The sequence below is a fragment of the Drosophila arizonae genome, chromosome 2, assembly GCF_054131065.1.
Source record: "Drosophila arizonae isolate 15081-1271.41 chromosome 2, UAZ_ARI_1.0, whole genome shotgun sequence".
Lineage (NCBI taxonomy): Eukaryota > Metazoa > Arthropoda > Insecta > Diptera > Drosophilidae > Drosophila > Drosophila arizonae.
Window position 1 is genome coordinate 13,424,053 of NC_142922.1, and position 15,294 is coordinate 13,439,346.

Below are 15,294 nucleotides of genomic sequence, written 5' to 3' on the forward strand. Positions count from 1 at the left end.
CAACAAATTTCTTAATCACAAATATTGTGTAGTCATAGCTTTATTTGGGCTCAATAACAAATGCATAATAATGATGAAATCGTATCGATAATTCTTTCCAAAATCAACAAATAATAATCATTGAAGGTATACATACAAAACATATGCCTTTAAGGAGTTATGATAGAAGTACGTACCGGTGTTCCAAGCCTCACTGTCCACTAAAATCAATGAAATCTCACATTGACTGTGTGATAACAAACATCTGAAACATTTCAGAATCCAAATAAATTAGTATAATTTTGTCACTTTTGAAATTCGATAAAAACAATAAATAGAAAACAACGCCTGTTTGTATTTAATACACTTGACGTCTGCAACTCTTCTCCTTCCGTTAGGGCTCTGCCATGAAGGAAAATATTTTGTGGAAATCCGTTAGATTTCGAGTTTCGTCCTAAATTCTGGCCGCAACTGAAAAAGTGGCACAAAAAGATGATCATAGTCTCATTTGGAACTTTTGCTTTTTGCAGATCCTACGAAGAAACCCACCTTCAAATGAATCATTTGCGTGCTGGATGAATTATCCAACTCGCCTCCACACTCGCCTGAAAATGTGAAACAAATTTGAAACGTCGAAGCCAAAGGGCTGCTGCAGTGGGCTGTCGTTCTATCATAATCTCCACGGGCTATGCTAATAAAGTTTTAAGATTGTCAATGTGGAAAGAATTATATCGATTCACAAAAAGATCGCGCTCGAATACCTTAATCTAATTATGGTTAAAACTTCTTAGAATAGTTAATAAAAAAAAAACACATTAAACTATAACTTATAGACTTGCAATACATTCGATGTCTGTGTCTGCGCTGCTAAACAAGAACTCGTCGTCTTGCAGCAGCTGCGTGGGCGGAGTGCGACTGGGACTCCACTCACAGTCCGGGGTGTAAAGGCCCACTTCCGTAAACTTATTGAAATAGCTGTGTTCGTCAATGATGGCCAGTGGCTGGCTCTGCTGCAGGTCAAAGCTGCTCTGCTCCACAAATCGGGTGGAGCTCTCATCTTCGTAGGCTGGCGTGGGCTGATAATCTGTTAATAAATCGTCAATAAAATCATTCCATGAACTTGATGGTGTCTCGTTTACAAATTGCTCGGCGGCTACACTACCATTGTCGACGTTCAGGAAGCCTGCGTAAGAGTCTGTCTCCATGGGCGGCTCGTAGCTGCTGCTGCTCGAATACGCAGATATCAGGGAGCCCTCCGGCGAGGCGGCTCGGTTGTTCGGTGATGAAATACCCATATTTAATTGAGTGGCTACATTTTTGTTTTCTTTGTAGTTACCCAATGTATCCTTCAGGAATTGGCACTCTCTTTCAAGCTTCCGAGTGCGCTTCAGTTGTTTTTTGAGCGCTTTCAACAACGATCGGTTTGTCATTCGCGTTTCATTCAACTCCTTCTCGACTGCCTCCATGTGCGCCTTCTTCTTACGGCGATTCTCACGAGCGAGCAATGCATTTCTGTTGTATACGTTGGGATCTGGTCGCCTAGTTGGCAGCCGCGCCGTTCCAGACTTGCGCTTTCCGCTCTCTACATTGACTTCTTTTGTTTCTCGAACCGAAGCTCCGCGCTCCGTTTGTCCCATTGATACGTACGAGTCGCTGTCGCTTTCGGAGCTGCTTTCATCAACGTTTGAGTTTATATCGCATTTGTATTGGGCGACCAATTTCATATATTCCTCCATTATTTTGAGTTTTATTGCAAGCAGGTAAAATGTTTACTAATATGTGCTCAATTTCACGTTAGATCCTTGACTTGTACTTTACCTTTTATAAATAGTTTACTAGGGATTATAAATTTGTGATCAAGCTAAAAAAAACTTTCTTTTCTGTTGTGAAATTGCAAACGTTTAATGCCAGAAATGACGCATTGAGTTTGTGAAAACTAGAGGTGTGACTAAACATCGCTATACCAGCACGCATTTTATATCGATATTAAGTAACGATAGTTCGATTTACTGATTCCTTGAATCTGTGATAATAGAATCGAGTTATTTGAATGGAATGCGGTTTTTTTTCGAATATTTTATAGTTACTTTACAAATATATCAGTTTTATTTGAAATATTTACTTCAGAGCTTATATACGATTGTTTGGGTCAATGAACTACATACATACGTGAATATGTATTAAAAACAACAAATTTTAAAAATTATCTAGTATGAGGAACAAGGAAATTTGGCTCAGTTATGATTTAATCCGTATGGATATTATAAAGCTTAATGACTGGTCTGACATCACTGAATTCAAGCAGATCTTAATGACAATCAGAGCATTTTTGATAAACAATTCCATTAAATTCAACAATATGAAAGGCAGCGACTTACTTGTGGTGCGTAGAAACGTCACGTGAACTAGATCAAAGGGGCAGATTCCCGTTCATTGCACACATAAGAATGCAAATGTGTGTAAATTGGTTTGATCCAGAGTTGTAAATGTGGATCTGTAATTTGCATTTGACGTATTAAGATTCAAAGCACATTTACACAAATTAATGTCTTCTATTAATGTTGCTTTAGATAAGAGATGTTAAATGTACATATGTACATACATATATAATTTTAACTAATCGCCTTTTTTGCCATATTTGTTAAATTCTCTAATTTGATAATTGCCCACCTCTGTTGTAACATTGTCTGTTAGTAGATCGTTAGCCTGGGGAGGGGGCAAGTGCCACCATAACCGCCTTAAACTAAATGACACCATCCAACGCGTGCCTCTCGGACGCAGCCCATTCCCCTAATCCAATTCCCATTTGTTCTCATCGACCCGGCCACTGTCGTTGTCCCCGTCCATTGCCATTTTTACCTACTCATACAAATAACGATGCACTTCAAAGCTTGTCTACTTTTTAATACACTGTAATTTAAGTGTGGGATGAGAGATTCCGATCATCGCACATATGTATGTATATATATTCATGTCTATCAGCCTATGTGTGTGTGTGTGTGTGTGTGTGTGTGTCACCGGCTATTGTTCAACAGCTACGCTCTGAGCTGAACTTGTTGTATATAAAGGTGATAAATCCCACAGTCTCGAATTCAGTTCTATTCTAGCTCGACTCAAAGCCGGTTTGTGCCAAATTTTGCTTATTTTTTGCTCTAAAACTTTTGGAATATTGGAAATATAAAAATGCGTTTCGCTCTGTTTACCATTCTGGGTAAGTGACTATTTACTGCATAATGTCCACAACGGGACGTATGTATGTACATATATGTAATTACATATAATTTGTACATTTGTATATCAAAATTTGTTGACAAACGTAAAAGTAAAAATCTATTATTTAAAAGCAGCAAATTTCTTTACAAGAGTTCAGGCAGGTATATACATACATATATATGTATGTACATATATAGGTCCAGACCAGCTAAACTTTACTGTATAGGTAAAATGTTAGATAAGAGTGAAGTATAGTATATGTGTATATGTATGTGTATATATTTAATAAATAATCAGCGAACTTGTATAGAATTGAAAAGCTTACCAGTGAAATAAAAACGATTTCAACAATCCTATGGTATTTCTATAGTATACCAGGTAATACTTGTACATTTTGTCTGCGATAATGAAATCTCTCAGTAAATATAAATATTGACCTATATATATATGTAGATGGCAGTTCAGAGCAAACTGACCTAACCAATTCCCGAGATTAGCAAAAATAGGCAATTTATACAAGTATATGTATATTCAATTCAGGGAACTCGGTCTAAAACACAATATGCTATTAAAAGTGTATTACGTATGTGTAATAATGTATTTTGCTTTATTGCCAATTAGCTCTGTGCCTCTTGGCATTCGTGCTCGCTAGCCCGGCCAAGGACTCGAAGAAGGTGGTTAATAGCTGTGCTCGCGCCTGCGGAGACGATTACGAGCCCGTTTGTGCCAAGGCCAAGAACGGCAGCAAGGAGCGTCTCTTAACTTTCGGCAGCTCCTGCGTCATGGCCAACTACAACTGCCAGCACGCTGACGATCGTGAGTTGATCTTGATTGATTAATCTTAAATGGGACTGAAATAAAATCTTTAATTTTCAGCATTCGAGGTCAAGTCAAAGGGCGAGTGCGGCGGCGGAGTTAGCGTACGTCTATCATAGAAATCGCGATAAACGAACCTTTGCAATTGAAACTGGAAAAATCAGCAAATAATGTATATTAACAACGATCAATAAACGCATTTTATATTCAGATCGTTTAAACATTTAATTGATTATTAATTAAGCTTGAATTTTGCATAACTACAAGATTTAATTGGCTTCCATCCACACTGCAATCATATTGTCCATTCACAAAAAAAAAATTTTTAGATAAGTAGCCATCGTCCATCAGTATTAGCTACCCTCTAAGCCAAACACATATTCCATGACCGTTCAGATGGGGTCCAGTCACTCCAAAGCGTACACACACACATATATTCATAGATCGTTCAATTAGGATCAGTTCCAGCTAGTCCTTATTCAGTTCCTGAATCCCAAATCTCACAAACTGGAAATGAAGAGATCTACATAAGTATGAATTTAGTGAGCACTTATATAACTACTTACACAGCCACATTAATAATAATCTAAAACTCAATGCAAAATAACTGTATATATGTATATAGTTTTTCTAATATTGATAACTCTTAATCGGTTATCATATCTACTAATTGTATGTAACTTGAGTATATGTATTTAATTCGTCTCGTTCTTCTGCTGCTTGACTTTGTAGTCGGCTAAGGCGGCTTTGATGGCATCCTCTGCCAGCATCGAGCAATGCAGCTTCACAGGCGGCAGACGCAGCTCCTTGGCAATATCTGTATTCTTTAGCTTGCCCGCCTCGTCGATGGACTTGCCCTTCACCCACTCCGTGGCCAACGAGCTGCTGGCGATGGCCGAACCGCAACCAAATGTCTTGAACTTGGCATCGATGATCTTGCCATTCTCATCGACTTTGATCTGCAGTTTCATAACATCTCCACAGGCGGGTGCTCCCACGAGTCCAGTGCCAACCCGTACATCCTTTTTGTCCAATGAGCCCACGTTGCGTGGGTTCTCGTAGTGCTCAACTACCTGTAATTAAAAGCGCAAACTTAGTTATCAGCACGTAATTTTTATCTTGCCGCGTGCAAAGGAAAATGAAAACAAATCGTTAATGTGATTATATATGTACATACATGCATATGCATGTGTGTGTGTATGTGCGTATTTATAGTATAAAACATATTACGAAAGGGAATTTCGTGCGGCAAAAATTTGTATTAAAACTTACATTTTCATGGTATAAAGCTATTGGCACGCTCTGCACCCGACGCAGCTGGGATTGCAGAAGACGCGAGGATTTCTTAATGAAGGACATATTTATTCCAAAAATTTACTTTCCACAAAGCAACAGAGTTCAAAATAATTGTGAAATTGCAGCACGAGCAGGAACAAAAACACACTGATTGCTGCGTAATTTATATCGAACCAGCTCAATGAACTGCTTACTATTGTAATCGAGAACGGTACCAATAAGCTTTAATCGTTCGTTCATGATTTCTAGAACCAAAATATTTTTCCTTTTGTGTATGAGTTTATGCGTCTGTATGTGCATACATATGTATGTATGTATGTAAATACGCACACAGGTTATTTGATATTAAATGATTTCTTGTTTGGCATCATTGCTTTTGTTTAGGTTGAATTTTCAGTGTTGTATACTTTAAATTTAGCAATCTGCACTGTTATCTCCACCTCTCCATAGGTGAAATTAATTACAAATTGAAATATTAGTTAAACATATAATTTATTGATTGAGCTTAAATAAGACATTGTTTCACATAGAATTTTGTAATGTTTCGTTTATTATAGCATTATTATTATATTTTCATTGTTATCGCCATCTCCATATCTTCGGCATTGACTTATTTAAATATACAAAAAAATGTGTTATAAAAATGTTTAATTCTCTTCTTATTTTTACCGGTTTTGTTGTTGGTTAGCTTTGCTTTGTTTTGCGTTGTTTGTGGGACGAAGGATGAGCTGCCCATCCCTAAAAAAAAGAAAAAAGTTTGCTGATACGCCTCCCTTTCCACCGGCAGCCAGCACGCAAGGAGATTTAAGAGCACGCAGAACTTGCGCTGCTTCAGTCTTCGACAGCATATTTCTGCGTCCATTCGCGTGCATTTCGTATGGCCTCGGCCTCGTTCACCTTCCAGAGTTCCGCCACATCGTTGGCCAAGGGATCGTCGGGATTGGGCGCGCTGAGTAGCGCCTGAATGGACAATAGTATGGTACGGATTTGCAATGCCGGACTCCATTTGTCCTTTAGCACGTCCAAACAAATGCGACCAAGGCGATCGATATTGGGATGGTAGATCTTTGTAATGAAACGCACCTTGGGCGCCGACATGGGATAGTCCTCGGGCAAGAAAAGCTCCAATTTGAAGACGCCGCCTTCAAAGGGTGAATCGTTGGGACCGGCGACAACTACATGGAAATACCGTGCATTGTTTTCATCGGGAATCGCATTGATCCCGGGCACCGGCTCCTGCATCAAGCGCTGCGTCTCCTTGATGATGCGACGTGGCAGACTGGACATGTTTTGACCTTCTTTTATTTTTTATGTTTTAGTCCAAGTTGTTGCTGTCGTTTCTGTTGTTAAGAACGACAAGAAGATATTCGCCTTTTGATGTATGGGTTCAGCGAATGAGTAACTTTTTTGCACCTGTCTAACTAAGAATTATTAATGCGAGCATAGGAGTATTACAATATTCCCCTATAAAACAACTATTTATAAGTTTGATCGAGCGTTGTATAAAAGCAAACTTTCCTGTGTGCCTAAAACCTGAACAGAAATCTAGTTCCGAAAATGGAATGAACTTGCACAACAGCTGGCCAAGCAGTGTTGGAAAGTGTTAACCAAAATCAGCATTGCCTACACGTTTCAATCCCATTCATTGGAATGAACGTGTATTAAGTGACGGCCCTAATGTCGAACCACCAGCAAAAGTAGCAACAATAGCCTGACAATCACTCCTAGCTGACACCCACAACGAATTGTTGAATATTCCAGAGTTTAACAAATTGTTTCTTTCACGATGACGTCACGCAAACGGAGCGGCAGCGGTTCCACAAAACGTCCAAAAGAAAAGGTTTGCACGAATATGATACATCGAACGTCTTTGATATTTTCATTTTTTATTTAGGTTGTTTACATTTATGAATTGCTCTGCCGCGGAGAGGATCCCAGCGCTGATAGCCCAGAGTTCTGGAACGAGTTCTTTCTGCTGCAGCCCAATTTCGAGTCCCTGGAGGACCAAATCAGCAAACTAAACAACGAACAGCTGCAAGTGGTTAAACCGAATCTGAATACGCTTTTCCAGAAATGCATCGAAATGCTGGACACCTCAAGGGGTAAGAGCTGCAATACTTAAATGAAGATATCTATTAACACCTCCTTAACTACTGTAGAGGATCATCCCAAACGTCTGTGCAACAGTCTCCAGACATTATGCTCACTCTTTTATGGCATATTCAGAAAGTGCAATACGGATGCCAGCTCGAACATATTGAACGAGATCTTTGGGCACGAGACTATGGATGAATGGCTGAAGCTGCTAATGCAATACTGCAATCGAATTCTGCTTGGCGACGTCACGGAGAACGCCCGGTTCATGTGCCTTAAACTGTTGCTGGTGCTGGTGACTGGCACAGATGTTGGGCAGAATGTGCTCTTCGAGTACCTCATGATGCACAGCCTGTTCGATGCGTTTGTACGCCTGCTAAGCGACCCCACGTTTCGCGCTCAGCATGGCCACGATATTGTTATACTGCTTACCATCCTGGTGAACTATCGCAAGCACGAGGCAACCAATCCGTATGTGGTGCAGCTTTCCATTTTGGCCGACGAGCTCGCATTGAATGGGTAAATAATCAGTTAATGCTCTGCTCGCTGAAAACTATCAGAGTGTGCGCGATAAGGAATGTATGGTATAATGACCCTTTATCTATTTTATTGTAGATATGGACAAATGATCTCACAGTCGCTGATTGATTTTTGCCGCCAGTACATTCAGAGTTTAAACAACGTGCAATCCTCTTCGTGGTTCTCGTCGCTGTCAAGCATGGTTGGCAACATGTTTGTCTCAGACGAAGGCTGTGAGCGTGTGCAGCAGATCAAGGCTAACAATGGCCTATTGCTCGCCCTCTATGAGGCAGTGCATCTCAACCGCAATTTCATCACAACGCTGGCTCATCCACAGACGGAGTCGAGTGCACCACCATCGCCGAGCAACACATTGAGTCTGACGCAGCCAACGCCTGATCTGGCCAATGCACCCATCATAGACATGACTCAATATCCGACAAACCTGCTCGTGGCCGTTTTTCAATATTGGTAGCTCAAGCCTTAATATCAGTTAAGCGATCCCCGCTGATTCTTTTCGTATGCCCTTTCAGTTCGATTGTGATGCAAGATAACAAAAACGAATCGAGCATTGCCAACCTGAAGCTTTGTTTTCTGATACTCACCTGCATATCGGAGGATCAGTATGCCAACTCAATGATGCACGACAGCAACTTAACTTTTAAGGTGATGCTACATCGCGCCCAAATGCGCCATCGCAAGCTAAATGTGGACCGCGTAGGCAAATCGCAGCCTCTGGCTGCCACATTACTCGATTTGCTGGTGGAGTTCATTGTCTCGCATTTAATGAAGAAATTCCCCATGGAGCTGTATTTGCTCTGCATTGGGGTCATTCATCGCATTCTATGTTATCAGAAACGTTGCCGCGTTCGTCTGAATTATCCCTGGAAGGAGCTGTGGTCGGCCTTGATTGGTCTGTTGCGCTTTCTGGTCAATCAGGAGCAGACGCTGGTCAAAAAGTGCAATATATTCCACTTGTCGCTGCAGGTGGTCAACATATTCAATCTGTTCATTACTTACGGCGACACATTCCTGGCCACAACGAACAGCTACGACGAGCTCTATTATGAGCTGAATCGTGAGGAGAAAGTCTTTACGGAAATCCATGCCATGGGTATGTCAAGAAAGGTCAATGTCTTAAACGCAGCTATATCTAATATTCTCTTTAGTTTTACGCTACACAACAATGCCGGAGTGCGAGTACAAGGACGACGTCATTAAACTCTTGAATGCTCTTGTGAATATACTCGCCATTGTTAAGCACTTTCAAAACAAAATTAAGGAATGGCTGGCCGAGCAGGGCTTGTCCACGCCGACAGAGGAACAAATACTTGATGTCGTTCGCAAAAACTATGACCTTACTTTAAAGCTGCAGGACTCGCTCGATCAGTACGAGCGATACGCTGAGGCACCGCTGCACAGCAGTTTCTTTCAGGCCATGGTGCGCGATGTGGTCAATGATACGCGCAAACATATCTATGGCTACGTTAAGGAGGCTGTGTCCGTTATACCCGAGCAGGATGTGCTGCTGACAACGGCTGTAACCGCATCTACGCCAACAACAACGCCATCCACGTAGGAGCCCATATACTCCAAGACTGTTAAAATTGTTTCCTGGCGTGTAGTTATGTAATTGTAAAACCTAATTATTCAATCTCTGGAAGCATAAAGTCTATGTAATCTATAAGATTAAAAGTGCTTTTGCGAGCTTTTGTTAATTTTCGTTGTCGAGCAGTGCACTTATACATAAATTTATACACTTATACATAGAGATATATACAGATAATACATAATAAATAAACCTATATATGCATGTATGTATATATATTGGAAGAATATATACGTACATATATGCCTACGCTACTATTTATCATTATAAATGTATTTAAAATATATTTCCCATATTTGTCTACATTTTCAAACAGCGCATTTTACATTTAGTTAACTAAGAAAATCCATTGTGTCTTAAGGGTCTATAAAAATGGTAGGAAATACAAAATATTAGTTTAAAATAATACAAATAATACTTACATGACAGACATTTTATAATTAAATTTTTGTTATGAAGCAATGAAAATATTTTGAAACATTTTATTGTTTATATTTGCTGTGGCTGCTTTATTTATTCCCAAGCTTCAAAGTGATTTTATTTCTTTTGCATACAAAAAGTCATTTTGGGTACATAGTATATATATTTATATATATATTCATTTTGTTGGCTATATAGGCATTTTCTTAGTCTAAGCGTAGTTACGCGATTTATAAAAGTATTTCTTTTGTATACAACATTTGCAATGCACTAAAGCGGATCGTGGGTAAAAAACAATTCGCAAATTACATAGAATAAAATATCAAAATTCGATTACAATAATGCAATGTTTGTAAAATACAATAATAGGGTAAATAAATTTTATTAAAATATACATTGTTTTTTTTTATCAAACTATAGCTAATTTTTTATACAGATTTCTTCGTTTTAATTTTTAATTTTTTTTTTTAAATATTATTTGATTAAATTTAGCTCGTTTTCTTATATTATTTATACGACACTTGGCTCAGAAGCATTCGATCACTTAAAGGCACAATTAACAAATAGAATTTCAATTAAATTAACCTTTTTCTAATCAATGCCTAAGTTTCGTTTATTTGTTGCGCGCTTGTCTTGGAATTGTGGCTTAAATGTAATTCAGATGATTTTATTTACAATTGAGAATATTGTATATGATTATAGAGCGGTCCATTCAAATCGTATATTTGCATGTGGATCTGTTAATGAGGATACGTAATGTGCTATAACTAACTGTCTAGAAGTGGTCCACTTTGACGGACACTGTGTGTGCAGCCGCGTTGCTGGGCAAATCAATATTATCCCATTCGGTATGTAGATTCTTTTCGCTGTCAGTCGCCTTCAGCGCCAGTCCCAATGATGCAGTACGTCCGGCACAGTGGGGTATATTAAGCGTCACGGGCACCAGAAATTCAAGGCCCTGCGGCCCGCACATGACGAGTGGCGATAGCATCGTTTCACCTGCGGGGAATATTAGACATTGATTAACACTTATCTCATCTGTATATGTCATAAAGCCGATTGCAGGTAGATGCTTGTGTTGGTGTGTGTAATTGCTTTTGAGAAGCAGCAAAATAATAAGACAGATTTGTGTTTTCTAAGTGTTAAAGGGCTAGTGTAGTAAGAGAAATATAGTGAAGGGTGTAGCATAACATTTATCTATAGGAGGGGAGGAAATCGAAAGATTTTGGAGAAGTACTTGTAGATATTATCAAATAGTTTTAACACAAATTAGATAGATTAGGTGCATAAATATCAGCATATTCGTGCATTATTTGTATGTTTTTAAATTATTATATTATATTATTACATATGTTTTGACTCCATATAACATTATTCATTTATGAAATTTTCATTTAAAGAAAATTATATTTAAAAGAAAGAATAATACATATGTATGCCCAAAATATATGAAAAATTTATATAATATATATACATGTATAGATATATGATTTTAAGTAAAATTTGAATAGATTTGTATTTCATTAATATTTGATTATGCATTTTTGGTCAAGCCTAAAATATAACCTATATATTTTTGGTAATGAATATGCAGAATGTTTAGACGAGAAATATGTGTTAAAAAGTTAGTGCACTTTACATATATATTAAACAGTTATAAAAATACATTTTCAGCAATTAGTATAAACAAATTACCCATAAGTAAGAGTTAGTGCAAGCAACTACAGAGTTAGTTTTACGTACATATATGAAATAATATACAGTAACAATACAACAGAAAACTCTTCCAGAACTCATATGATATGGTATGATGAGTTTTGGAAGTGAAAAAAGCCCGAATTGTTTTTGCATATAGTAATTATTATAAAATAAATAAATACGAAAACAAATAAACAAAAAAAGAAAGAATAATAGAAACTTGTGAATTTGCTTTAGTAAATAGTTGTTGCTGGTTGTAGCTGTAGTGGCTGTTGTTGTTGTTGCTGTTGTTGCTTATTGCTGTTGCTGTAGTGGCAATAGGTGGTAGTGGAGGAGGTACAACACAATACGAACAATACGAGCAGTACGAGCAATACGAGAGTGTAGAAAAAGCTAGTGGACCAACCATTTTCCATGTCGAGCGGCGGCCCGCCTACGGCCTGTCCCATGCGGGGATCGCTGACCGTGAAGTAGATCTCTTGACGCACGCCGGCGGGAATGGCACCCGGCGGTATTTGGAGCGAGACATGCCACAGCTTGTCCGCCAGCGTGCCACCGCTGCTATCGAAGAAGCCGCGCGTGGTGCTCGGCTCGCGCGGCACACTGGGAAATGGACCCGCATTGCCATTGCCATTGGCTGGCACTGGACCCGCAATCGGGAGCGACATGCTGCTGCTGAATGGCGTGCTGGTCGCATTTGGAGGTCCGACCGGGAGACTGGCCTGCGAGGTGTACTGCGTCTCAATGGAGGTGCAGCTGTCGGCTCTGGGCGAGCTGGGCGGCGGCGCTGTTCTCTTCAAGATGTTGGAAATGTGGAAGGGCGCACGCAGAGCACGCGGCGAGGCGGCTCCGATGGCAGCGGAGTCCGTCGCCTGGGGCAGCGGGGTCACCTGGTCGGCGGCTTCGAACACATCATCCGACATGTTTTGCTGCGTCTCGCTGGCCAACATGCCCTCGTTGTGCTGGTTGCTCTCAATGGCCGTGGGTTGCTCTGTGGCCTCTGCTGAGGAATCTGCCTCGTTTGCCTCTTCATCCGCATCGATTTCGTCTTGCACCAGCGGCGCTTGACCCGCTCCGGCAGTCAATGTATTCTCAATGACCGTGTCCGAGGACTTCTGCAGGTCCGAGCGACTCAACGTGCTGTCTGGCGCCTCCTCGGGCTGTGCATTAATCTCCACCTGCACCTGCTCCGTCTTACACTCCTTCTCCTTCTTCTCGTCCGTTTCGTTCTCGCGGGATTGCATAATGCTCTCCTCGCGCGTCTCGTAGATGGGCGCCGGCCGTCCCACATCCCGCTTGCTCACATAGATGGGCTCAGCCATGCTGTCCAATGCCTCGCGCCGCGTCTGATAGATCTGCTCTCGCAGCTGACTGCGCGTCGCCTCTCGCCTCGAGTGGTAGTTGCCATCGCCGGAACGCTCGGAGCGATCGTCGCTGCGCTCGGACTGGCTACTGCTCTGCGCACTCAACTCCCGTTCCATGTCCCGCTTGCCCTGAATGATCCGCTCCTGCATCTCTCGCTTCGACTGATACAGATGATTGCGCTGCATTTCGCGCTGCATTTCCCGTCGTGACTGATACATGGGCTCCGCTGGCTCCTCGCCCTGCTCATTGGCGGCGCCCGGGTAGAAGCGACGTCGTGTCATGACCTCTGAGTTGGGCGCCCGCCGCTGCTCGGGCATCATGTATGCGCCCTGGCGGGTCTGGTAAATGTCGTGCGCCTGTTGCTGCTCGTAGCCGCTGCCGGGATGCTGCGGCATGTGGCGCCGGCCGGATGCTGCTGCACCACCGCGGTCTGCCGTTGTGGTGCTGTGCCGGCGCACAATGCGTCGTCCGCTCCGTCCGCCGACTGCAGCGGCCTCTGCCTGGCGCCGCTCCAGGTCGATGCAGGCGCGATTCGCATACAGATCGTACTGTTCATAGCCGCCGTAGCCGTTGTCCGGCGGTTGCTGCTGCTGCTGCGGCATGCGGTGCACTGGGCCGGCAATATTGCCATAGATATCCTCACTCTCCAGGTTCTGGTACGTGCTGTTCATCATCTCCTGCTGCGGGTAGTGCGTGCGATAGTACGGATCGCCTGGCGGCGGCAACGGTGGCCGCTCCTCAAAGCCCGCCGGATAAGTGGGATACTCGTCCGGATAGTAGGGCCGCTGTACGCCACGCTCCAGCATCGATTGCTGTCGTCGCAGTCCCTTCGGCTTGCGCTCCGGCTCCACCATGCTGTTCATGCGACGCAGCGGACGCGTTGTCTTGATCAGCGCATTCTTCAGCGCTGCCAGCGGGCTCTTCAGCACCGACTTCTTCTTCTTGTGCGGCGGCAGGGGCGGCGGCTGCGCCAGCTCCATGCCCTGATCGTCGTAGTAGGGCTGCATTTCGTGGCCTCTGTAGCCACGACTGCCTGTACCGTAGTGGCTGTAGTAGTTGGGATCTTGGGCATGCGGTGGCCGCTCATTGGGATATCGAGGAGCGGATCGGGAGCGCTGCATTTGATGCGGATACGGCTGGGCGTGCGGATGTGGGTGTGGGTGACCCGGTGGTGCTGGTGGCGGCATGGCATAATAATCATCATAGCGCTCATCGTACGGCTCCATTTCGCTAGAGTTTTTGAATGTTTTTTATGGGGGTTAGCAGAAAGTTTTTTTTTATATAGGGATAAACCTGTTTATGGAAACTAAGGAATGGATCTTCAAATAGAGAAGATTGCATTGGAGGCAGCCCATAAAGCATTCGCTTTCGGTTTATAAGCCAGCATTTCTACATTTGTTTTTAAGAGTGTTCCCTGCAAACTCGCGACTCTCGCGACTTTCTGCAAATCTTTCGCAAAAAACACACACAAGCGCATATCAAGAGGCTCATAAATATATACTTAAATAAGTAAAATAAATACTTATTAGATTTTGCAAAATAACCAAATTTGCAGATATATGAACAAAATGTAACCATTTACCATGTTTATGTATTCAACTCAAGCAACGTTTATGAGAGTACTAAAAGTCAATTAGTAGTTAGTTTTTTTTTTGTTTGTTTTTTTTTAAAGCTTAATCATTATTTAATGTAGTATTTAATTAATTGAACCCAAAACCTTCTTGAAAGTCTATAGAAAATAGTTCAGAATGGAGAAATACTCGCAGCATGAGTATAAATTATGATAAAGTGTATGTAAAGAGAGAAAATGTCTAGCATAAGATAGTGGATACTACGTAGAACTGTATGTGGTAAAAAGTTAACCCGAAAAATGTTTTATTTTCGTTATTTTTTTTTATGTATTTTTTTTTTTTTTTTTTTTTACTTTTTTGATTTTCAAGTTGCTATTTGAATCAGCAAATGTGATTAAATCTTGGAATTTTTGGTTAATAATTTTGGTTATTGCAAAATACAATAATTATTTATTCATCTCTAGTTCAAATCGAAGAAGAATTTATCTTTCGGATTTATGCGAGCTTTTTGTGCGTTTTGTGAAAAATTGCGAATGGTTTTTATAATTTTCTTTTACTTTTTCTTTTAAACATAATGACCAGCAACCGCATGATTATGAATATATATTGGCAGTATGAGAGCTTTGACTGACTGATTGATTGATTGATTGATTGTGGTAACAATTGTAAATTACAAAATGACATATAACAAAAATAAAAACATTTTTCGTTAAC

At 41.2% G+C, this 15,294-nt stretch overlaps 6 protein-coding genes across 20 annotated transcripts in view; 2 read left to right on the forward strand and 4 right to left on the reverse strand.

Annotated features, from left to right (window-relative positions):
- Positions 1 to 7: 7 nt before the first annotated feature.
- LOC108608926 (uncharacterized) lies at positions 8 to 1,942 on the reverse strand. Of its 2 annotated transcripts, XM_089461825.1 has the most exons (4): positions 1,798 to 1,942; positions 1,142 to 1,709; positions 529 to 1,063; positions 8 to 450 (listed from the first exon to the last, which is right to left on the reverse strand). In XM_089461825.1, exons 2-3 carry the CDS (start codon positions 1,701 to 1,703, stop codon positions 807 to 809), a joined length of 819 nt encoding a protein of 272 aa, XP_089317951.1. In that variant the 5' UTR covers positions 1,704 to 1,709; positions 1,798 to 1,942; the 3' UTR covers positions 8 to 450; positions 529 to 806. The 2 variants fall into 2 exon arrangements, with proteins under 2 accessions (XP_089317951.1, XP_017856056.1); XM_018000567.2 differs by having other exon boundaries at positions 1,142 to 1,927.
- Positions 1,943 to 3,029: 1,087 nt separating this feature from the next.
- On the forward strand, positions 3,030 to 4,220 carry LOC108609066 (vasotab). Its single transcript, XM_018000749.2, has 3 exons — positions 3,030 to 3,190; positions 3,814 to 4,008; positions 4,069 to 4,220. Exons 1-3 carry the CDS (start codon positions 3,163 to 3,165, stop codon positions 4,125 to 4,127), a joined length of 282 nt encoding a protein of 93 aa, XP_017856238.1. The 5' UTR covers positions 3,030 to 3,162; the 3' UTR covers positions 4,128 to 4,220.
- On the reverse strand, positions 4,208 to 5,488 carry IscU (Iron-sulfur cluster assembly enzyme). The gene is made up of 3 exons (XM_018000747.2): positions 5,281 to 5,488; positions 4,575 to 5,081; positions 4,208 to 4,515 (listed from the first exon to the last, which is right to left on the reverse strand). The coding sequence occupies exons 1-2, from the start codon at positions 5,365 to 5,367 to the stop codon at positions 4,704 to 4,706; spliced, it is 465 nt and encodes a 154-aa protein (XP_017856236.1). The 5' UTR covers positions 5,368 to 5,488; the 3' UTR covers positions 4,208 to 4,515; positions 4,575 to 4,703.
- A 289-nt stretch (positions 5,489 to 5,777) lies between these two features.
- Positions 5,778 to 6,849, reverse strand: LOC108621341 (ubiquitin-conjugating enzyme E2 N). The gene has a single exon (XM_018018604.2). The coding sequence runs from the start codon at positions 6,589 to 6,591 to the stop codon at positions 6,136 to 6,138; it is 456 nt and encodes a 151-aa protein (XP_017874093.1). The 5' UTR covers positions 6,592 to 6,849; the 3' UTR covers positions 5,778 to 6,135.
- A 94-nt stretch (positions 6,850 to 6,943) lies between these two features.
- Positions 6,944 to 9,636, forward strand: LOC108621339 (armadillo-like helical domain-containing protein 3). Its single transcript, XM_018018602.2, has 6 exons — positions 6,944 to 7,144; positions 7,199 to 7,406; positions 7,464 to 7,917; positions 8,014 to 8,388; positions 8,451 to 9,031; positions 9,087 to 9,636. The coding sequence occupies exons 1-6, from the start codon at positions 7,091 to 7,093 to the stop codon at positions 9,494 to 9,496; spliced, it is 2,082 nt and encodes a 693-aa protein (XP_017874091.1). The 5' UTR covers positions 6,944 to 7,090; the 3' UTR covers positions 9,497 to 9,636.
- The window catches only part of pyd (zonula occludens-like protein polychaetoid), a 114,271-nt gene continuing 107,038 nt past the window's right edge, over positions 8,062 to 15,294 (reverse strand). For 13 of the 14 annotated variants that reach the window (XM_089461813.1, XM_089461811.1, XM_089461812.1 and 10 more), the window contains 2 exons: positions 12,051 to 14,239; positions 8,062 to 10,945 (listed from right to left, as the gene is read on the reverse strand). In XM_089461813.1, coding sequence (XP_089317939.1) covers positions 10,722 to 10,945; positions 12,051 to 14,239 — 2,413 coding nt within the window. In that variant the 3' untranslated portion in view covers positions 8,062 to 10,721. The remainder of the gene's footprint in view (positions 10,946 to 12,050; positions 14,240 to 15,294) is intronic. The other variant, XR_016268496.1, reaches the window with a different exon arrangement.